At 42.3% G+C, this 23,798-nt stretch overlaps 1 protein-coding gene across 3 annotated transcripts in view; it reads left to right on the top strand.

Moving 5' to 3' along the window:
* LOC124285161 overlaps positions 1 to 23,798 on the top strand; it is a 68,942-nt gene that overhangs the window by 11,877 nt on the left and 33,267 nt on the right. For all 3 annotated transcript variants that reach the window (XR_006900741.1, XM_046721337.1, XM_046721338.1), the window contains exons 5-12: positions 10,133 to 10,190; positions 10,862 to 10,944; positions 11,725 to 11,781; positions 13,611 to 13,685; positions 16,051 to 16,143; positions 16,858 to 16,985; positions 17,528 to 17,678; positions 18,476 to 18,763. Coding sequence is in view for 2 of the 3 variants with exons in the window: in XM_046721337.1 (XP_046577293.1) it covers positions 10,133 to 10,190; positions 10,862 to 10,944; positions 11,725 to 11,781; positions 13,611 to 13,685; positions 16,051 to 16,143; positions 16,858 to 16,985; positions 17,528 to 17,678; positions 18,476 to 18,763 (933 nt within the window). In the remaining variant the exon portion in view is untranslated. The remainder of the gene's footprint in view (positions 1 to 10,132; positions 10,191 to 10,861; positions 10,945 to 11,724; positions 11,782 to 13,610; positions 13,686 to 16,050; positions 16,144 to 16,857; positions 16,986 to 17,527; positions 17,679 to 18,475; positions 18,764 to 23,798) is intronic.

Genomic DNA, 23,798 nt, shown 5'->3' with positions numbered 1-23,798 from the left:
AGTTCTGGATCAACGAAACATCGTACCAGGTTTCTACTCCCCAGTTTTCCTAGTGCCGAAGAAAAATTCCAAGGAGAAGTTTCGCCTCATATACAACATGAGCACCTTCAACAGAGAATATCTATGCAAACCACCAACGTTTCGCATGATACACTTACCGCAACTTCGGCATTTAATTAGATTACGTGGCCAGCATAGATTTGCAAGACGCATATCTACACATTCCGATTCACCCCAGCTCAAGGAAATATCTAAGATTTATCCTAGACGGGAAACATTACCAATGGAAGGTTCTTCCTTTCGGAATCACATCGGCCCCTTGGGTATTCACAAGAGTGACCAAGCCTATTGTCTCATACCTACATCCTCAAGGTCTGCGGAGCGCTTTTTACCTAGACGACGGTATACAAGTGGATCCAGATCCACAGCGTCTCAGACTACAGCTGAACTTTATAATCAAGTTACTAACTCAATTAGGTTGGTTAGTAAATCTACTCAAGTCGGACCTAGAACCAACGCAGGATCTGCAATTTCTAGGTATACGATTCCTAACAGCTCAGAATCGTATTGTAGTCCCGGAGGACAGATGGATCAAGATCCAACAACTGATTCCTCAAGCCCTACTCTCTCCGTTACCACTACGACAGTGGCAGAGCCTTTTGGGACTACTCACATCAGCTCAAGACTTGACACTCAGAGGCAGGCTTCAATTACGTCCATTACAAGTCCTCATCAATGCTCATCTCGAGGACCCTCTACCATTCAGTCTACCAGATTATGTCAAACCACATCTACTCTGGTGGACCAAGAGATTGAATGTTTGCGCAGGCGTCTCCTTAGTAGAGCCGGAATCGAAAACACATCTCTACGTAGACGCGTCACTACAAGGTTGGGGAGCCCACCTTGCCGTCAGGACAGCGTCAGGCCTATGGAGCAATCAAGAGAGCAAATGTCACATAAATCTGCTAGAGATGCAAGCAGTCATAAACGCCATAAGTCACTGGAGCAACCTACTACAGAACGCTCAGTTGATGGTTCACACAGACAATTCAACAGTGGCGTTTTATGTGAACAAACAAGGTTCAACAAGGTCACTGAACCTACTGACTCGATGTTTCAGACTGTTCGATTTAGTCAACAATCTAAACATACATGTCAGAGCTTGCCACATTCCAGGAGCAAAGAATGTAATAGCAGACGCTCTCTCTCGGCCACACCAACCGTCACCGACAGAATAGATGCTCCACACAGAGATATTCAATCAAATAATCATGGAAATAGGATCTCCCTAAATAGACCTATTTGCCACTCGATTCAACAAACAACTGACAACCTTCGTATCCCCAGTGCCAGAACCACTAGCATGGGCAACGGACGCACTAAGCATATCGTGGGAGGGACTCAAGGCGTACGCTTTCCCGCCTCCAGCGTTAATCCCACAAGTCTTACAGAAAATCAGTCAAACGCAGAGCCTCCATCTGATTTTAGTCGCGCCATACTGGCCAGCGAGAACGTGGTTTCTAGATCTCATGCTAGAAATCGGAAAACCAGTTCTTCAGCTCCCACTACGCACCAATCTATTGATACATCCGCACACCAAACAAGTGCACGAGACACCAGAAGCATTCCAACTTCACGTGTGGATTGTATCAAGGCATGTCTGAATAAGAGAGGTTATTCTGCCAGAGCGGCTAAAGCGGTCACGCTTGCACTACGTAACTCAACTCGTAACTTGTACGATGACAAATGGCACAGTTTTGTCAATTATGCTGCTAAGAAAGGATTTTCAGCCAGATATGCTACACATCCTCAAGTGGCAGATTTCTTATGTTATCTACGTCAAACTAAGAATCTAAAAGGCTCAACCTTGTCCACTTATCTTGCAGCTATAAGTTCTGTCATAACTATGAGAACGGGCGTCAAGTTGACAAAAACACCAGAGTTACTCGCTTTGTTACGAGCGTTCCGATTGGAAGATGAGAAACGGAAGTTTCAAGCTCCAGCCTGGGATCTAAATATAGTGCTCCAACACCTCACGAGTGAGGCTTATGAGCCATTGCTATCTACATCGTTTGAATCACTGACCCACAAAACCTTATTCCTGTTAGCACTAGCTACGGCCGCCAGGATGTCAGAGATTCACGCTTTGGATTACGAGAGAACACGCTTTGATGATACTCATAACATCGCTCATCTGGGACTTTGCTGGGATTTTATAGCGAAAAACCAACTGCCAGGTCAACCAGACAGATTGTTCCATGTCCCAGCTCTCTCATCCATACTTGGACCACATGATACGATGGATCTATCACTATGCCCAGTACGTGCACTGAAAATATATCTCCAACGATCCAAACAGAGCAGAGGGAAATTCAAGAGATTGTTTATCCCTATATCTACAGCTTCGCAGACGGAAGTTCGCGTACTATGATCTCTATCTGGATCAGAACTGTCATACTACGAGCCTACAAGGCTGCAGGACTCGACCCTCCAAGAGCTTCTAATCCTCACGAAATTAGAGCGCGCTAGCCTCAACTCTCGCTCTACATGGGAATTGCTTGATGAATACCATTATGGAGGGATGTTTCTGGAGATCCGATATGGTGTTTGCCAACCACTATCTGAGAGATATCACCACCAAGGACGTCTCAGCTATCCACCATTTCGGTCCCATGGTCCTTGCTCAACAGTTGACAGTTCCACGGAGAAGATAAGTCTATCTTACAGATTTTATACTTATCTGATAACAGTACTAATAGCTACATGCTATCTATATATTTTGCTTAAGTTTAATTTATTATCTTAAGCTCAGTACTATGGTTTTATGTCATACTATATATAAGCTTACAACTCCTAGGAGTTTTGCTATTATATATATGTTCAGCTTAAGTTTATCAATCCTTAAGCTCAGTCATATGTTCAATTCATAAAATGTGTTAGTTAACAAACTCTAAAGAGTTGGTTACTATTACACAACTTAAGTTATATTTATATCTTAAGCTCAGTATTATACTATTATAGCTTAAATATATGCATATCTTAAGCTTAATACTTTGGTTCATTTATAAAAGTATTCTCTATAAACTCACAGAAGTTTATACTGCCACATTGATAGCTTCAGCTTACGTAATGTTGTATATACTTTTATCATATTCAGTATAATTGTAATAACCTTATATGGCAGCTGATACAGCAGGAATTCATCAGTTCAGTGCCTTGATGAAGTTCCCATAGGGTTATTGCAATCTTCACAGTTCAAATCACTAATTATTAAAATCCAAAGTATATATAATCCCACCTCCTTTTCCGTCGGATTCTACAAGCAATAAGCATGAGTCAGGATAAGGAAAAATATGAAATTTTTAGAGCAAAATTAATATTTTATACTTATCCTGACTCATGAGGTAAGCCCTCCCGTCCTCCCCACTTAACACTTTGGAATTCTCCGGAAAAATAAAGTGTCGGGCTCAATATAAATGGAGAGAGTGACGCACATGGGTGGAGGTGGCGCCCTCGTTCCCGCGCTTGGGCAAGGGAGGTAACTCGTGGTGAGTACTAATTAGTGATTTCTTTATTGAAGGGAACTTCAATTGGGAGATACACGTGTTCCACTATGTTCGCAATAAGAAGAAGGCAGGCAATAAGCATGAGTCAGGATAAGTATAAAATATTAATTTTACTCTAAAAATTTCATTTTTCTTATCCTCACTCATGATCTTTTGCTTATCTCCCTTTCCTATGCGAATGGTAGTAAAACACTTGAATCCTTTGAAGTTCCCAAAGCGGACATAAAAATACACTCACCCACGAGTAGCCTCCCTTTTCCCCCGTAAACAGTCATGTGACCAGCCTTACTTGTCACTCTCTCCCTTTTCGCCCAAGCGGATGGCGAGCACTGGAGTCCCGTATACGGCATTATATCCTTTTTATTTAGATCCTTTTCTTTGAAATTACGCTGTGTATGGATTTGGCTATAAGTACTTTGTATTATGTGTAAAAAAATTGAAGAAATTATTTATGTTTGTGTCATATTTTTATTGTAATGTAACTTGTGTACATTTCATGAAATCTTGCAGTGTTTGCAGGCACAGGTTATCCGTGGCTGATCCTCACCCCCAATGCCCTTCGTGCATCAAACCTGGCTCAGAAAAGATAAGAGATAAGATCTCACATGGGACCAAAAACATGAGATTTTTTCAAATCTTATGAGATGTAACTGTTCATGATCGTTCACAAGAAAAGGAATAAACAACAAATATGACATTGTCATATGTATTTAACTCTTTCAACACCAGTCAACCAGAGGCATTTACTACCATCACATCGAGTTCCCAGAGACTCTGAGGTCATAGATGAAGCCTATGTTTATCAAGGAAAATATCAGCTTGCAAAACATTATTGCTACTACATATCATACGCCATTTGAAAGGTCTAATCCTACTGTTTATAAATATGAAGTTTATTTTTTATCTTATTATTCAAATAATACAACTACAACGTAAATAAGTTAATATTTAATGAAATTGCAAGCTTACACATTCATAAATGTCCAGTTAAACCACGAAGGGAGCAAAAAGTGTAGGGTTTTTTTCCATTTGTAACATGCTATAATATCCCTTTACCTCTTTCTTTTATATTTTCATTTTTACGTTATTGGAAAATTATTATAAACAGATTTCTCAAATAATGTGCATGGTCGTCTGTTTCCCGATACCAGTGGCTTTCCGTTTTGGAAGCTTCGTACAAATAACATGTGAGGCAATTCGTTTGATGGCGGGTGCAAAGGACACACAGAACCTTGATTCCTCAGAAAAGACACATTGGTCACGGACACTTCCCGTTTGCAGCTGACGTTGTTGGAGTTTGTGAATGGTGGATGGACTCACTCCAAAGTGGCGGGTGACCTCACTCTGCGATGTTCCCACCAACAGCATCCCAATAGCTTGTTCCCTCTGTTGTACGCGGAGCCTTGGCAATTTGTGACTGGTAGTGAAACATTTGAACCATAGTGCCTTTTATGCGTCCATACCCAGATTTTGCACGTGCATGTCATGATAACCATGCGCCCTAAAAGATCCAAGAAATCAGCCAGTTGTGTTTTCATGAATTATCCCTATGCCAGGAACACGAAATGGGTTTGAACCCAAATGTGCAGATGAATTTCTTTGGCAACCTTACATCACTTTATTTAAGTGTGATAAGTGAATTTGTTTCATGAAACTTTTTGGAAAATGACCAAAATGGGTTTTGTATTTTCAAAGTGTCTCAGTATACTTGGATGAACTCTTATTCAAGAGGTTTATATGAGCGGCGTATAACTACGCGCACTTTTACTCAACCAATTATTGCACCAGATTTTATGGAGGCCAATTTGCTACAACCCCTGTGACGTCATGCTTGGAAGGTGATTGGTCCACGTCAGACAAAGCCTCCTACTGACAGAGCAGGCGCCAGCAAGTTTACTGACTTGTAAACAAACCCGTTGTACGGGGGAATACTTCACCGGCAACCTTGAAAACAGTATACAACTACGGCCTGTTATCATCATGGGAATCTAATAGATGTCTAGCCTTGACAGCAGGATAAACGATGTTTATCTTGGAAGTTGTCACTGATAAAAGTTGGTATGAGAATACCTGTCCCCTGCGATACTGGAGCCAGCCGTGCTATAAATAGACAACACTTCGATACAGGCTGATCAACACAGATCACCTTCGTATATAAGGGGAAGAATGATGTATCATCACTGCAATCAGAGGTTAGCACTTCCAATGGAACATCCTACCATTTGGAATATCATCGGCTCTATGGTTATTCATACGAATAACCAAGCCTATCGGCACCTATCTGCATCATCGAGGTCTACGCAGTGCCGGTTATCTCGACGACGGCATACAGGTTCTTCAAAGTGCCAATCAACTCAGATAGCAGCTGAACTTCACAATTAAGTTGCTCAAGCAAATAGGATGGCTAGTGAACCTTATGAAGTTTGAGTTAGAATCAAATCAAGATCTTGAATTGCTAGGAATAAGAATTATCACAACACAGAATCGAATTGTGGTCCCAGAAGATTGTTGGGTCAAAATACAAGCAATGATTCATCAATCAGTCATCTCTCCGTTAACACTACGAACACGGCAATGTCTGCTCAGTCTGCTAACCTCGGCACAGGACTTGACTCGCACAGGAAGGTTACAACTAAGGCCGCTGCAACGGTTCCTGACAAAACATCTGGACAGTGTCGACCCTATGTTGCTGCCAGACAATCTTATGAGGTACCTACTTTGGTACCTATCTCGTGGGAGGGACTAAACGTTTCCACCTCCAGTACTACTTCCACAAGTATTACAGAAAATCAAGCAGAAGACAGCGCTGCAACTGATTTTGGTCGCGCCCTACTGGCCAGCGAGGGTATGGTTTCCCGTCCTCATTCAAGAACTCGGAAGTCCAACCCTGAAACTACCAGATTGGTAGAACCTTCTCATCCATCCACACACCAAGCAAGCTCACGGGAATCCGTTATTGTTCCAACTACACGTATGGACCATATCAAAACTTGCCTAAAGAAAAGAGGATACATTGCCAGAGCGGCAAAAGCAGTAACATTTGCCTTACGCAGATAGACTAGCACTTTGTATGATGACAAGTTGAAAAGATTTGAACTATATGCACAGCGGAAATGATTTGCTGATCCTCAAGTGGCGGAATACTTGTGTTCTCTGCGACAGAGGAGGCATTTAAAAGGTTTGACACTCAACCTACTTAGCTGCGCTTAGTACAGTTATCACCATGAAAACAGGCGTTGAGCTGATCAAAGTGCCAGAATTATTAGCTTCACTACGCTCGTTCAAGACCTACAAAAGAAATTTAAGGCTCCTGCTTGGGATCTCAATGTAGTGTTGCAACATCTCACCAGTGATGCTTACGTGCCTCTAGACCGGACATCATTTGAATTGTTAACACAGAAAACGCTGTTTCTACTCGCCCTAGCAACGGCAGCACGGATGTCGGAAATGCATGCTCTGGATTTTGAGAAATTTTCTTGTCGGGCAAGAGAAATTTGTATATCACACTGTACCGGTGTCCAGTTGACTTTCCAATGTTAATTATGTTGTTTATTTTTAAAAATCATCAAGAAAACGGCTGGTATAGTGGAAAAATTATCAGGGCAAGTGATTTTACATGTGCCACTGTTCCGGAGTACACTAGCAATTTTAAAGTTATTTCCACCCCTGCTGACAGACAATTCCATATCCCAGCATTATCTACAATCCTTGGTCCAGAGGATACACAAGATTTATCCTTGTGTCCAGTTAGAACATTGAAAATCTACCTACAACAGACAAAACAAGGAGACGAAAATGCCAACGCCTATTCATCCCCTTTATCTACTGAGACACCCACGGAAGTCTCACGGACAACTATACTGAGTCAAAAAAGAAACTTCACATTCTTTCTTCGGGGCACTATAAAAGAACAAGATATGGTTAAATTGTTATTATTTCATTGCTGAGATCTGTGTGATGTACTCGATACATTGACAGTGCCAATATCAGTTCCATTAGGCTACACCGCCGTTCCAAAACATGGGTATACAGAATGTCAAGTCACAAGAATAAAAATGTGAAATTTCTCAGTTCAATATCGTGTATGGCCGCCCCGCGCATTCACCACTGCCAAACACCGTCTCCTCATCAACTGCCTGATGCTTGTGAACACGTGGTTGGGGATTCTGCGCCATTGCTCTTGCAAGGCAGCGCCAGGTTCCTGCAAATTCTGAGGTTGGTTCCTAAGACCACGGCCTTTTCCCAAGTGCATCCCAAACGTGCTCTATTGATTAAGGTCAGGGGACCTCGATGGCCAGTCCATGACGCTGATTCCAGCGCTTTGAAGGAAATTTCGCGGTCAACATCGCGGTATGCGCCGAAAGCATTATCATGCTGGAACTGTAGACCTGGGCCATGAGCTGCCATGAAAGGAACGAGTTCAGGGGGTGAGCACCTGGTCGCGGTAAGCAGCAGCTGTGAGGTTTCCACGGATGACCAGAAGTCGGAAACGGTTGTTCCCACAGAAAGCACCCCACACCATGCAACTTCCGCCCCGAATCTGTCGACTTCCTGTACACAACATTGGGCATACCGCTCACGACGTCGTCTCCAGACTCTATGCCTGCCGTCCGCTGAATCTGAGGGTAAACCTGATTCATCGCGATAAGACAACTCGATTCCAGTCTCTCTGGGTCCATCGGAGGTGCCGTTGGGCTCACAGCAGACGTTGACGTTGATGAAACGGGCGCCAATATTGGCCCACGATATGGACGCCGAGAATGGAGATTGGCAGCCCGCGAACCGATTTCGAATGGTCTGTGAGGACAGTCGACCCTAAACATCTCAGCCCTGGTTCGTAGCCGGCAGAAATCTGTCACGTAGGTGACGAGGGACGATTTGACGGTCTTCTGCTCGTGACGCCACACGGACTAACCTGACCTTGGGCGATCTGAAGTGGTGCCAGTTTGTTTTAGACCTCGCAAGTCATACACAGTACGACGGCTGCAACCCATTGCTCTGGCGATTTCAATAACTGATCTTCCTACTTGCAACATGCCAACGGCACGTTCACGTTGCACATTTGACAATCGTGGCATTTCAAGTACCATTAGAACTGTAGTTTAAAAGTGTTTTTTCAATTCTTGAGGCCAAAGCAAACACGTGCATATGAAGAAATCTTCGATGCGAAGATCACGTGATCGATGCGTGTGCAAAACCTGATTTGGCACTAACGCCATTTGTACACTCCATTTAATGGATGGGTTTGAGTGGGTTTTGCTAACGTTTTTCTAGAGTCGAAAGATAGGGATCCCATTTCGGAAACATAAATGTATCATCAGCAAAAAATTATTCATTATTTTTCAAATTACATTTTATGAAGTTTCTTTTTTGACTCAGTATATATCACTTTGGTTGTGAACCGTAATATTAAGGGCCTATAAAGCAGCAGGACTGAGCCTCCACGAGCCCCCAATCCACATGAAGTCAGAGCTTTGGCGTCCACACTCGCTGCATGGATACTGCTTGATTGCAGCTATAATGGAAGGCTGCTTTTGGAAATCTGATACGGTGTTTGCCAACCACTACCTCAGAGGCATCGCCACTGAGGGCGTCTCAGGCATTCACCAATTTGGGCCACTTGTTGTAGCCCAACAATTAACGCTTCCACAAAGGCGCGCTGAGAAAATTTCACCTTTTACCACGTGACTTGTTGATACCAACACTCTGAAGAGTATATGGTTGAAAGTCCATGTGCACGTCTAGGACAGGCTAGCATGAGTGATTAGGACCCTGTACTTGTATAGAATTTACTCGTACGTAAAGAAAAGGTCGCATCTCCACTTGATGTACGCATCATGACATGGAGTTGCTACAGATAACTAATAAGACATTAGTATATCTTTATCCACACGAAGATGTCAGAAGATTCTTTTGTAAGAAAGTTTGACAAGTTGTGGTCCCCCCGAGTGATCAGATGAAAGTTGGAGGAACATGATAGTCAGAGTGCCGTCATAGTTCCCATGGGGGAAAAAATACAGGACGTACATTAGAACAGCCAGTGAATCCAGGAAGTGGCCTGACCCACCACCGTTTCCGTCGGATTCTGTTTAAGTTAGCATAATAAGCATGAGTCAGGATAAGGAAAAATTTCCCAGGTTCCTTGAGACCGCCTCCGTGGTGTAGTGGTTAGAGCGTACGCCCGGAGAGCGGAAGGTCGCGGGTTCGATCCCCGACCGCGTCATACCAAAAGACGTTTAAATATGGTACTTGTTGGTCCCTGCCTGGCGCTCGGCATTAATGGGTACAACAAGGACTGGTCGGCTCGGAGTCAGTATGATGTGTCTGAGTGGGGGTATTCATGCTTCACTGCGACATGGTATCTCAGTGAGCTATCACTATAAAACCAGCTTAAGTCTGGGCTAGTACAAGCAGCGACACATACACATACACACACATGCAAGTCGTCATATCAGCGAAATATTCTCAAGCACGACGTTAAACCCAATTTCACCTCACCTCACCTCAGGTTCCTTGATGTTGAGAAGGTGCATTTGTTGTGTCTGTATGGTTGCTTCATATTTCAGATGGATTTCTTCAGGAAGATTTTCATGGATGTTTTCTCTGAGTTTGTATTCAAGAAAAGTGAGTATTCCTCATATACTGTGGTGCAGTCAGTGCTTGAATTACGTTTTACTGTACCAGCCAAGAAGGCTGGTGACGTCTCAACCCTTCTATTTTCTGTACTTCAATGTCATTTGCTTGTCTAAAAAAACAAGTTCTTTTACAGAGACACCTTAAATTGTGAAGTGATATGAAATATCTCCATTTGGCAGCTGTAAATAATAGATTCTAACCAACAGTTTGATTGATCTGTTTCATGAGATGCATATTTCAGAAGTTTGTAAACACAGAATCTGCCAGCTATACATTGTTAGCTCTCCAGATTCAGTTAAAATCTGTTGTAATTCATAAAGCACTTTCAGTGCAGTACATTTACTGTGGCTGTCAAAAATACTAAAAATTTATCTAAAAAGGGAAGCAAAACTCTAGCTTTATTCCAGTCTGCACCAATGTAATTAGCCAGCCTAATCATCAACGGAACAAACTGAGTTTAGGACGAACAAGTGCATTGTAGAAAACACGAGGAAAACACTTAAATTCCTCAAATTTGATCAAATTATGCTCATGAAAACCCTTCTCTTGGTGCCTTTTTGTATGTGTGTCTATGTGTATGTACCATATTTACTTCAGTATTTAGCAATATGTGTGCATATTATTTTTGCAACAATGAAATTCACTAAATGCTCTCACAGAGTTCCAGTCCAAGAGGAAGAGACCAGACACCTGCACCACAGAAGACACAGAGGAAGAGAGTTTCTTCGAATTTCTGTCGAGGGTTAGTGTCATCCTTCTAATGTCCCGATGTATAAACCTTGGGTTGACTCTGAGATCACCAGGTGGTCCTTGCAGCCTATGTCCTGTGTGACAAAAATATGCAATGTTAGTATGTTCTTGGTACTTGGTATGTATTTCCCTCGTTAACAAGACAAATGGCTTCACAGAGCTGCTCTGAATGAAAGTAATTTTTAGATGTGTTTTTAATCTATGAATTAATTTGAATATAGAAAAAGGCTCAATATATTGCAGTTTAACAGCTGTTAGGTGATCATAGTGAGTGAGTGAGTGAGTTTGGTTTTACGCCGCTTTTAGCAATATTCCAGCAATATCACGGCGGGGGACACCAGAAATGAGCGTGACGAGCCAACGCTTTTACCACTAGGCTACCCCACCGCCCCCATTAGGTGATCATAGTTTTAGGGAGGGGTGTATAGTGATAATCATGATTTCCATCCATCAGTCCAAAGACATTTTTGTTCAACCAGTAATTTGAAACTTGGATTGTTTTCAAAATTGGGAAAACCTTTGTAGTGCAGTTTAACTTTAAAAACAACCATGTGTTTGGTCCATGGGGCCAAAATGTCCCAATTTGATCAAATGTCCCCCAGTTTGTTTTTGGTAGGAACAACACTGAGATGTCATAAAAGTGGTGCCAAAAAGTTTTTAATATGGTTGTTCAGCTGAAATTGGGAGTCACAGTTATGAGTATTTATGAGCCATGCTCACATTTTTGGGCATGTTAGATTCAGTTAGTTGTATTTGTGGGTGGTGTTTCCAGAAGTTCCGGTCCGAGGGGAGGAGCAGCACTGACGACTACATTCTCACAGAAGATGATGTGAGTTGTTTTGTTCAAAGGAGCCCAGAGTCTCACTACGACTTTGGTTTCACATTCGAGATAGTGATGGAATATATTTGGGGTCAATGTCAGTCATTGGCTTTTGACCTACTTTACTATACATCAGTCACCCGTAAAGATACGGGTTAGAATGAGCCATCAGTAACCCATGCTTGTTGTAAGGGGCGACTAACAGGATCGGGTGGTCAGGCTTGCTGACTTGGTTGACACATATCATCGGTTCCCAATCGCGCAGATCATGTGCTAGATGCATAACACTAAGCATACAGTGTTGTGCATCATGTGTTAGATGCATGACACCTAGATAAAGTTGTGGGTCATGTGTTAGATGCATGACACATAGCATACAGTGTGTTGTGGATCATGTGTTAGATGCATGACACATAGCATACAGTGTGTTGTGGATCATGTGTTGGATGCATAACACATAGCATAGAGTGTTGTGCATCATGTGTTAGATGCATGACACCTAGCATGCAGTGTGTTGTGCATCATGTGTTAGATGCATAACACGTAGCATACAGTGTGTTGTGCATCATGTGTTGGATGCATGACACATAGCATAGAGTGTTGTGCATCATGTGTTAGATGCATAACACGTAGCATACAGTGTGTTGTGTAGGATGCATGACACATAGCATAGAGTGTTGTGCATCATGTGTTAGATGCATAACACGTAGCATACAGTGTGTTGTGCATCATGTGTTGGATGCATAACGCGTAGCATACAGTGTGTTGGGTATCATGTGTTGGATGCATGACACATAACATAGTGTTGTGCATCATGTGTTAGATGCATATCACGTAGCATACAGTGTGTTGTGGATCATGTGTTGGATGCATGACACATAACATAGTGTTGTGCATCATGTGTTGGATGCATAACACATAACATAGTGTTGTGCATCATGTGTTAGATGCATATCACGTAGCATACAGTGTGTTGTGGATCATGTGTTGGATGCATGACACATAACATAGTGTTGTGCATCATGTGTTGGATGCATAACACATAACATAGTGTTGTGCATCATGTGTTAGATGCATATCACGTAGCATACAGTGTGTTGTGGATCATGTGTTGGATGCATAACACATAACATAGTGTTGTGCATCATGTGTTGGATGCATAACACGTAGCATACAGTGTGTTGTGCATCATGTGTTAGATGCATAACACATAACATAGTGTTGTGCATCATGTGTTGCATGCATGTCACCTAGATAGACTGTGTTGTGGATCATGTGTTAGATGCATAACATCTGGCATGCAGTGTGTTGTGCATCATGTGTTAGATGCATGACACCTAGCATGTAGTGTGTTGTGCATCATGTGTTAGATGCATGACACCTAGCATAGAGCGTTGTGCATCATGTGTTAGATGCATGACACCTAGCATGCAGTGTGTTGTGCATCATGTGTTAGATGCATGACACTTAGCATGTAGTGTGTTGTGCATCATGTGTTAGATGCATGACACCTAGATAAACTGTGTTGTGGATCATGTGTTAGCTGCATGACACCTAGATAGACTGTTGTGGATCATGTGTTAGATGCATAACATCTAGCATGCAGTGTGTTGTGCATCATGTGTTAGATGCATGCAGGGATTGCAATTTTCCGCTTATATCCGGCAGTTTTATTTCAAATTGATCAATTCTGTGAATCATTGAAATCCCCTGAATTCGATGACACAATATTAAGTTTCAGTTGAAAATAGATTTTCTTTTGTCATCCTTATGCATGACATTTGAAGCGATTGATATGACATTGAATGATTCAGAAAATCTTTATAATTACGTACCAGTTGAAGAAATTCCAGTCTTATGATGAATGGCAGAAAGCGAGAGACCCCAGCAAGCCTCCTAACAGATGTAAGAGGGTAAGTAGTGGTTTGAGACATATATTATCCCCGTACGTGGGGAGGTGGAGGCAGGGAGGTGATGTTGATACCTTGGTTTGTTCAGAATGCTTGTAAGTGTTATGTGTTGATCCAAATTGATAGGCTAACCCCAAATTCTTTTTCCAAAAAAAGAAAGAGTTACACATAATTAGATTTTGGAGTGAGAAAGATATAGTGGCAGCTCTCAAAACCAGCAGCCCTCCAATCCGGCATGCTCTCAATATCGGCACTAGAATTTGGTCCCGGCAGAAGCTAGTAAATTTATGATTGTTCACACGCCCTCTAATCCGGCGTCAGTCTATTCCGTATTTCGGCAAAACAAAGACCGCCCAATTGACTGTTTATACAGTAACTACAGCTCTCTAAACCGGCATCCCCTATCTCGGCACTCCTGTTGATTGGTTGAACGTGTATTTACAACACAGTGGATTACCATCGGCATTAAGCTCATTGATTTTGCCTGATAAAAGGAGTATGGATAAGGGTTAGGCCTAAGTAGGTGGGGAAAATTGGTGAGTGACACGTGTCACTTGTATTATAAATTAATTGTCGTGTCACAATTTGTCAGTCGTTCACCATGTCAAGATGGCTACACTATCCGTTGTTCAGTCGTATTTTACAGCACACCGAAGATCATTCTCAGGTTGAAAGGGAAAAGTTCTCTAAACCAGCACACCCTCTATACCGGGCATTTTTTGCCGGTCCCAACGAATGCCGGTTTAGAGGGCTTCCACTGTGTATTACTATCAGCTGGATATGTATTGTAGGTTTCATGTATATCACAATATTTTACTGCAACAGTGAGGAACATGACAATATTACTTTATGCATCTAAGTGGTGGTATGGTTAGCTCTCCATAAGGCAGGGAGGTGGGGTAGCTCTCCATAAGGCAGGGTGGTGGGGTAGCTCTCCATAAGGCAGGGTGGTGGGGTAGCCTAGTGGTTAAAGCGTACGCTCGTCACGCCGAAGACCTGGCTTCGATTCCCCACATGGGTACAATGTGTGAAGCCCATTTCTGGTGTCCCCCCGCCGTGATATTGCTGGAATATTGCTAAAAGCAGAATAAAACTAAACTCACTCACTCACTCACTCACTCTCCATAAGGCACATAGAGCCATACAACCAAGTGCCCCAGATGTTCTCAACAGAAGTGTGTGAAATGATGTGAATGCTCATGAGGGAGGAAACTGAGAATTCCAATATATCACGCATCAAAGCTTGAAGATGTTTTGGGTGGTGTAATGCCACAAAATGTCTTCTCTCTAGATACCATTGACAGATTGTAAAATGAAAGTGTCTGTTTGGTTGAAAATATGATTAGGCTTGATTTGACGCTTGGAAATCTCAAATAGTCACTGCATGCTAATATTCTTCTTGATGAATAAGAATTGCACAATATTACCACTATATTGATAAACAGAGAATCTCACCCGATTGTCTTTTGACATCAAATATATCACCACAAGTTGATAAAGTTACAAATATCCAAGGATTGCCGAGGATATTTTTACTGTTATCAACGAGTGTTGATATGTTCTATTTATCATCAAAAATCACTCTTGATTAGTGTTCAATGAAAAATGTACATCTCTGAACACAGTTCTGCCATTCTGCAGTGCAGCGATGTCATAGCATTGTGATGTCATCAAGTTCATTACGTCATAGCATTGTCAGGGCATTGTACAAAATCTACTGTCAAAATGATATCTCCTAGGAGACTAATCTCACACAAGCAATATCTCCTGTGGAACACAGTTTTGGACGATAAATTTAGCTTCATTCTGTCCACGAAATGTACCACAATATCACATCGGTATATCAGTGACTTCTAATGGCTTTTATTATCAGATGCTTAATTGTATACAGTTGCCAAATACCTATGTGATATACCGGTTTATTACTCACCCGTGGAAGATACTGCAGTGAAATATTTTTGTGGCAATATTATTCTAGTGTAATACCGACGATTTACAGTTATGACCTCTGTCACAATGGTACGAGACCTTAGTCATCACACTTTAGGCAGTTTCTATCAATTTATGTTGGAGAGTAATAAACAGAATACTAAACTCGCTTCTGTGAAATATCATTTTTATTAAACTCGTGAAAGATTCAGTATCAAATTATTAACTCTTTTATAAAAATGGTATTACATGGAAGGTCGTTAAGTATCCTCTGTGTGTGATTATGATTTGGAGAGGTAGTAATAATGGAACAACATGTAGACACACTTAAATGGAACTGGACACATAATTAATGGACCCATCATCATCATCATCATCATCATCATCATCATCATCATTCGAGCTGTTGTTGAACTGTGCTTCTTTGTTTTTCTTTAAGCGAGCTGTCCAGAGATCCAGGAAACATCAGAAAGAGGAACAGAAGCAGAAGAACAAGAAGCAGAGGAAGAATGAACAGAGGAGGAAGGAGAAGGTGCGTGCCTGAACCCAAGGACATGACTGTCCAGTCTACCAACATATCATGGACCCTGTGATAGTCCTTTGGTTTCTTTTAGGTGTTGGACTTAATATACATACAGACAACTGTTATTTACAACATACCAATGAATACTTTCTGTCAAAGATGTTACAGTGTGGGACTTGATAAACTGTTTGAAATACATTCTTCTTGGAGATACTCACACACACACTCACACACAAGCAATGCATGAAATCCATCTTCATCTGGCACATTAAAGTATTGAATGCACTGGATGCAAGGCCCCCTGATTCTTACTTGGCTCTTACAATTAGTGTGCGATACATTCCTTGCCAGAATCACCAAGAGTATAAAGAAAGGTCCCTCCCTTTGATGTACATCAACACAAGTCAACAAGAAATTTAAAATGTGTCTTCCTGACGTTGAACTTGTGTTGATATTTCAAAGGGTGAGAGTTTATTTATCTTCAAGATCATGCTCTCTTCTCTTGCTCACAAGAGTAATAACCAGTGTACTATGATCTGCTCACCAGCTTCAGTGGAAGAGAGATCAATGATGTCATTTGATTGTATGGTAATCAGTGATGCCACAGTAGGATTATGTAAAGCATCGTTATGCAGTGTCATTGTACCGATACCTCAAAAAAGATGCTTGATCTCACCCATGTGATATCCTGTGGAAGCCTGTTATGTTTTCCCATCCTTGTAGGAACTTCTGGAGATCCGAGATCAGCTTCTGAGGACTCTGGATGAGAAAAAGGAAAAACAGAAGAAAAGACAAAACGCAGAGCCACCAAACCACAAACCCAGCAGTGAAGCAAACCACATGAAGTCCAGGTGACTGCTACAGCTGATCACTTCTTGACCCTTGAATATCTGTGTTAGAATTGGTCTTCATTAACCCATGCTTGTCATAAAAGGCGACTAACAGGATCGGCCGGTCAGGCACGCTGTCTGGTTGACACGTGTCATCATATCCCAATTGCCTAGATTGATGCTCATGCTGTTGATCCCTGGATTGTCTGGGCCAGACTCAATTATTTACAGACCGCTGCCATATAGCTGGAATATTGCTGAGTGCAGCGTAAAACTCAACTCACTCACTCACTCACTCACTTACTTCTTGGGTAAAGATGAAATTAGATAGACATGAAAGATTTTGCAGGATTGTTTTTGCAAAATTTAAGCAAAACTGGCTATTTCAGGAGGGTTGACTTGTGTGAGATAGTAGTAATAACAAATACAATATCACTCTCATTTGTTGGGAAATATTTTTATACTAAGAGTAGCAAAACATTGTAGGAAAGTATCCGCATATGAAATGATTAGTATGTTTTTGTGATTATATGCACTATGTGGTTGTCCTGTTTCCTATTCAGAGCCACAAAAAGTCCAGAAAGACTTGAAATTGAGAGGCAACTGGCAGAAGCTAAGAGAAAAGAACATGAATTACAAGAAAACTTGCGGCGTCTCGAAGCTAAGGAACATAAGCAAGAGAAGAAACTACGCAAATCTGAAAAAAAGAAAGCGGTCAGTGTCTCCGTTGCCTTTATATAGTCCGTTTGGCTCAAAAGGGGACCAATGAACTGCAATCTAACTCGAAAACTGATAAACATACAGTGGAAGCTGTCTAAACCGGCACCCATCGGGACTGAAGAACTTATATGGTTTGGACAGCGTGCCGGACTGTAGAGCTGGCAAGGTTACGTACGACTAGAACTGAACATTGTAGTGTTGTAACACGTGCTTCTCACAATTACTGCACCCATTGACAATACAAATACATAAGACAAAGATTTCAGCTCATATTCACTTTTATTCACACATTTTTCAACACATTTGAAAAAAATCCGACATTTTGGTTTGTTTATTCACAACTGATGATTCGAGAGCAATTTTCTCGGCGACACTTTCTAAATTGTCACTATTTGTTACGAGGGAGGAGTGCAAAGAGAGGAACAGCCAGGTGTACGCGGAGCACGTGCACAAGTGCCAACAAAGCTATTGATTCATTTACCTGAGCTGTGCCGTATCCATCTTTTCTCGCACACCTGGCTGCACCTTTCTCTGCACTCCTCCCTCGTACCAAAAAGTGAACTGTGTGAATATTTTAATTATAGATTGTTAAACAACTTTTTTATTTTTAGGACATAAATTTTGCAAAAAGCTCACAGAGTTGGTCTGATGTTTTTATTATGATAGGTGTTTCATTGAGTATTATATGTTTATTGGTCCGCTTTTGAGCCAAACAGACTATAATTTATTCACTAGTGTAAAGGAAGAGTCAGCCGTTTTGATCCTTAGCATTTAGTATTTTCCTTCTACAGAAAAAACAACAGACCTCAACACAAGATGCTCCATCGCTGCCATCGGAACAGAGAAGCTTTCCTCACAAGACTTTCAACAACATTGACTTTGTGGAAAGCAAATATGGCCAGAAAAATATAACCAGCACCTTTGGTAACAAACATGCTAAGCAGATATCTAAGGAGGAGCGGGACAAAGGCCTGGCAGACCTGATGGACAAGGTGAAGAGGAAACAGAGAACTTCTGATGATGGAGGCAGTGACGCAACAATGCCCGACGTTACTGCTGCCATTGATAAAGGTCAAAAGGTTTGGTCACCTTAAAATCGTGATTTCTGTTTAGAATAGATAAGTGTACTTCATTCTTGCTGAGTGTACCAGGGAGAACCGATTCATGGATGTTACCTTGTATGAGGCTGGTGGTTTAAGATGTTATGTTGTAACTTTTTATACAAATGTTATCTTGTAACTTTTTATACAAATGTTATCTCATATACTGTATATTTTTCCTTATTTTTCCTTATGCTTATTTGCTTATCTCCTTCCTCCATGCGAATGGTAGTGGAACACTTGAAATCCCTTGTAGTTCCCTAAGGAGGACGTAAAAAGTTCTCTCACCCACGAGTTGCCTCCCTTTTCCCGCGCAAACAGTCATGTGACCTGCCATGCTTGTCATCCTCTCCTTAATCGCCCAAGCGGATGATAGGGCGAACACTGGAGTCCCGTATACGGCACCATATCCTTTAATATTTAGATCCTGTATTCAAAATTAAGCTGTGTATGATTTTGGTTATATTTAGTTTTCATCGTATGCCAAAATTTTGGAAAAATTATTCATATTTTGTGACATTTATTCATCATAATGTAGTTTGTTTACATTTGATGAAATCTTGCAGTGATTGCAGGTACCGGCTATCAGCGGCTGAGTCTTCTCCCCCAATGCCCGTCATGCATTAATCCATGTTCTTCCAGCTTGCGTTGCAGATACTGTATTAAATTATCAGATTTGCAATTTAATCATTATTTATCTTATATCTATAGACGGGCGATAGACCAGGAGAGGAAGTCATCTCAAGTCACTGGTGATAATACCGGTAACCGTATGTTGTTAACTACTGCTGAAATTCAGGTGTTTCCCGAGTACGTTACAGGGGCAGTTGTCTGTTACTGGTCAGGACTTAGCCGAGTAAGAGGAGAGTTCTTCATCGTCTGCGGCGCAGAAAAATCGTCTTCATCGAGCACCTCGTTGAAGTCAACTTGTTCCAGTAAGACAACACATCAGAGGTTGTTCAACGAAGACATTGTGCCTCCTGACGAAGCAGACATATATGCTGACCCTCCGAGGCTACTGTAGTACCAGTAAGATGTACTAGAGCGATGACACAGTCTCCCCCCCCCACGACGACACGATCGTCCCCTGCAATCATGACAGCTGTTCAGCTGTTTGACGACCAACCTCCACAACGCAGACGTCTGTCAACAGAGACAGCAACAACGTAGAATCATTGCAGCTGCAAGTAGACACAGAATACGCCTCAGCGTTCTTGAACGCTTCATCTACACAGCATTAGTTCTGTCTACAACGCAGAACTTCGACCCCGATGACTTCATGATGCAGTTTACAACACAGATGATGGCGAGGATGGAGCAGAGGTTCGCCGAAGAGAGAGCTGCACGGCAGAACCCTACGTTGACAGACAATGTTCAACGATACTCGGCCCTGCGAGAACCTGTTTCTGAGACATTCAGCCTCGTCCCACAAGCCTACGGCTGAAGACAACGTCAGCGAACGTACATGTTCGGCAGACCCAGTCATGGAAGAAGAAGAGGTTCGGCGAACGTCCCTGAGTCTACAAGAGGTTCGGCGAACATCCCTGAGTCTACTAGAGACTATGAAGTCACGTCAGCAAACTGACAACCACGCAGACAGTTTCCAGCAATGTAGATATCTACAGGGTTCGTGAACCCCAGATCTACAGGAGGAAGATTCGTGGAGGGAAGGTTCGCGAAAGGAAGATTCATGTAGGGAGCATTTGCGAATGCACTCGTGAATGCACTCGCAAAGTCACAGTTCATCAGAGCGAGAATCCGACTCATAGAACAGATGAAGAAAGTGATGGCATTCGGAAGTTACATCCTGGAATGCAAGGGGTCTGGACTTAGCGTCTCCATCCAAAGAGTCGAATGAAGTACCCACGTACAAGATGTTGAATGAGGATTTTGACTCTCTCACGATCCTGCCCATCGAACCAGAGTTCAGATGGGTTAAGGAAGACATCGTACCTCCCGGGGAAGTAGAGGTTCATTTTAAGACCAACGATTATGTTCACACACACACACTATTTCATCGGTGAGACGATCTTCCCCTGCATTTGCGACCGCTGCCCAGCTGTTTGATGATCAACCACCGGCAACGGAGACGTCTGTCATCATGGAAGAAGACAATGCCTCAGCGTTCATGAAGTACACCGCATTTTATCAAGTTCAGCCCGCATCGCAGAACTTCGTCCCAGGCGTGTTAATGAAGCAAGTTACAACGATGTCAGACAACGTTCGAGAAAGCACCAAAGATGAATCTCCATCATGCATGCAGTCATGAATGGAATGTTCGTAGATGCCAGACTGGCTACGCAAAGTTAACCTGCATGAAGAAGATGTTGTCAACTTTGCACAAATGCAGCTACATTAAGATTTTCTACATTCGACAGTCGATGCCAGCCTAAGATGGGCATCATCGCAGTTCCTCATCGAGACATCGCATCCGTCTCAATAGTTATTAGATTAACATTCAATTTGATGAATGTTTCGACTCTAAAATCGACGCGGCGGCGAAGTTATCAACGCTACAGTAACCTATTTGTGTATTACAACACAATTGGGGTGTGCAAGAATATTTTACAGCGCTTCATTCAGACCGATTACGACCGAAGCGTGGAAACCTCATCAGAACATCTGTACAAGATGATGACTGCATTGTCTTCAGTGAAGAATAAGAAGTTGAAGAATAGAGACGCAACTGCCAGGGGGACAGTCTACTTACATCAGCACTAAGCGGCGAATAATTTTGCGTGCTTTTACTCAACCAACTACACCCGTGTTCACTCGTGTTATTCCGGGACAAGCCGAATAGTGAGGTTACGGACAAGACCGAGTGATGACGAAGGAACCAACGACTGCACAAGATTTCATGATGATCAATTTGCTGCAACACTGATGAGGTCACATATCTGGAATCTGATTGGTTCATGAGAGACAACACCCTGAGCAGAAGGCGGTCGCAGTTCACGTACCAGGAAGTCGTCTACACCTGTAAACAACCCCTCCAACGTGGAAAAACTTCATCTACAGTCTGGATAGCAGTGTACAACGTGGTGCCATCATCTTCACGGGATGCATAGAGGTCTTCTGACAGCAAGTTAAACGTTGTTTATCTGGAGGCTTGCAGTAACAAGTGACAAATGGTTTCTGTTCGTGGCAACCAGTCTACTATAAATAGACTTCACATCGATGTCAGCTCGCTTTCAAATTAGATCGTTGGCGATTTGAAGACGAAGAATGACGCATCATTGCTGCATATCATCGAGATTCAGGTAATAACATTTTCTTTACCGCTGAAGTGTGTACCTGGTTGGAATTACCTCAACCATAGAACTGTTTTACATGAGTAATCAGCTGATTGGAGCGCCTTAACAGCAACAAGCGTTGTGCTGTGTTGGATTCTGGCGGAAGTGTTGCAGTTAGCAAGATTTGTCAATCAGAATGGCATCATATTACTGGCAGATCGATGAGTCAAGATTCAAGCCATGATTCCAGAAAAAATCATCTGTCCGTTGTCAGCAGACACGACCGTAGAAGTCTCAAAGACAATATTATTTTGGATATGAGCTGACAAAGCAGCAGGACTAGAACCTCCAAGAACTTCCAACCCATACGAAGTCAGAGCACTGGCGTCCACAGTCGCTCTGCACGGAAGCTGCTAGATATCAGCAATAATGGAGGGCTGCTTTTGGAAGTCGGACACAGAGTTTGCCAACCTCTACCTCAGAGACATCACCGCCGAGCACGCTTCCGGCATTCATCAGTTTGGGCCACTTGTTGTAGCACTACAACTAACGGTTCCACAAAGGCGCTGAGTTAGGAATCTCACCCTTTATGCCGTTGACTTGTTCATAACCTTGACTCTGGAGAGTTTTGGTTTAGAGTCCATGCGCTCCGTCTACACCAGACTAGCAGGACTGATTAAGACTGTACGGGTAATGATCTTACCTATACGATAAGGGGTCGCAACTTATTTATGGTAACGATCTTATCATAATCTATGGGTTGTTTATAACTAGTAAGAAGAAGATACTAGTATATCTAAAATCCACATGAATCTAAAAAGATTCACTTGTCTTCGAGAAGTATGACAAGATGTGGTCCCCCCGAGTTGACAGCGGAAGTTAGAAGAATAGGATCCAGAAAGTGCTGTTACACAATTCCCATGGGGGGGAATACAGGACGTATATAAGGACAGCTGATGAATCCACGAAGTGGCTTGACCCACCACCATGGAAGCAAATAAGCATGAGTCAGGATAAGGAAAAATATGTAATTTTTTTAGTAAAACTGATACTTTATACTTGTCCTGACTCATGATGTCAAGCCCTCCCAGCCTCCCCGCAGAAGACACTTCGGGTTTCCCAGCAAACCCAGGTGCATGGGCTTATTCAGGAGAGAGTGACAAGCATGGCAGGTCACATGACAGTTTGCGCGTGAAAAGGGAGGCAACTCGTGGGTGAGAGAACTTTTACATCCTCTTTAGGGAACTACAAGGGATTTCAAGTGTTCCACTACCATTCGCATGGAGGAAGGAGATAAGCAAATAAGCATGAGTCAGGATAAGTATAAAATATCAATTTTACTAAAATAAATTACATATTGGCAGGCGAGTTTTACGTAACTAATAAGAGTGGTTCGAAGGGGGGTCATCTTATACACAAGGTACAAGATCTTTCCAACTGGTGATGTCAACTGGTGTCTGATAGGCACCACCATCACAAATTTTCCAACTCAATTTGGCACAACAGGTAGTGTTACGTTTATAATGTTTAACTTACCTTACCATAGGTCCATTGCATATTACCTGAAGCTTCGCTTGAAAGAGATCAGACAGCTGTTGATTAGCCATACCTCTAGAATGGCTACCTCGTGTATTGACGAACGTGATCTCTCTCTCTCTCTCTCTCTCTCTCTCTCTCTCTCTCTCTCCTCTCTCTCTCTCTTCTCTCTCTTCTCACTCTTCTCACACACACACACACACACACAATGTGCATGACTCATCAGTTTTGGTGTCCGGACTGTG

Source organism: Haliotis rubra, unplaced genomic scaffold, assembly GCF_003918875.1.
Source record: "Haliotis rubra isolate DU_JTF1 unplaced genomic scaffold, ASM391887v1 Scf354, whole genome shotgun sequence".
In the NCBI taxonomy this organism is placed as follows: Eukaryota; Metazoa; Mollusca; class Gastropoda; order Lepetellida; family Haliotidae; genus Haliotis; species Haliotis rubra.
The sequence above is the reverse complement of the archived record's forward strand: the minus strand, read 5'-3'. Positions and strand labels throughout refer to the sequence as shown.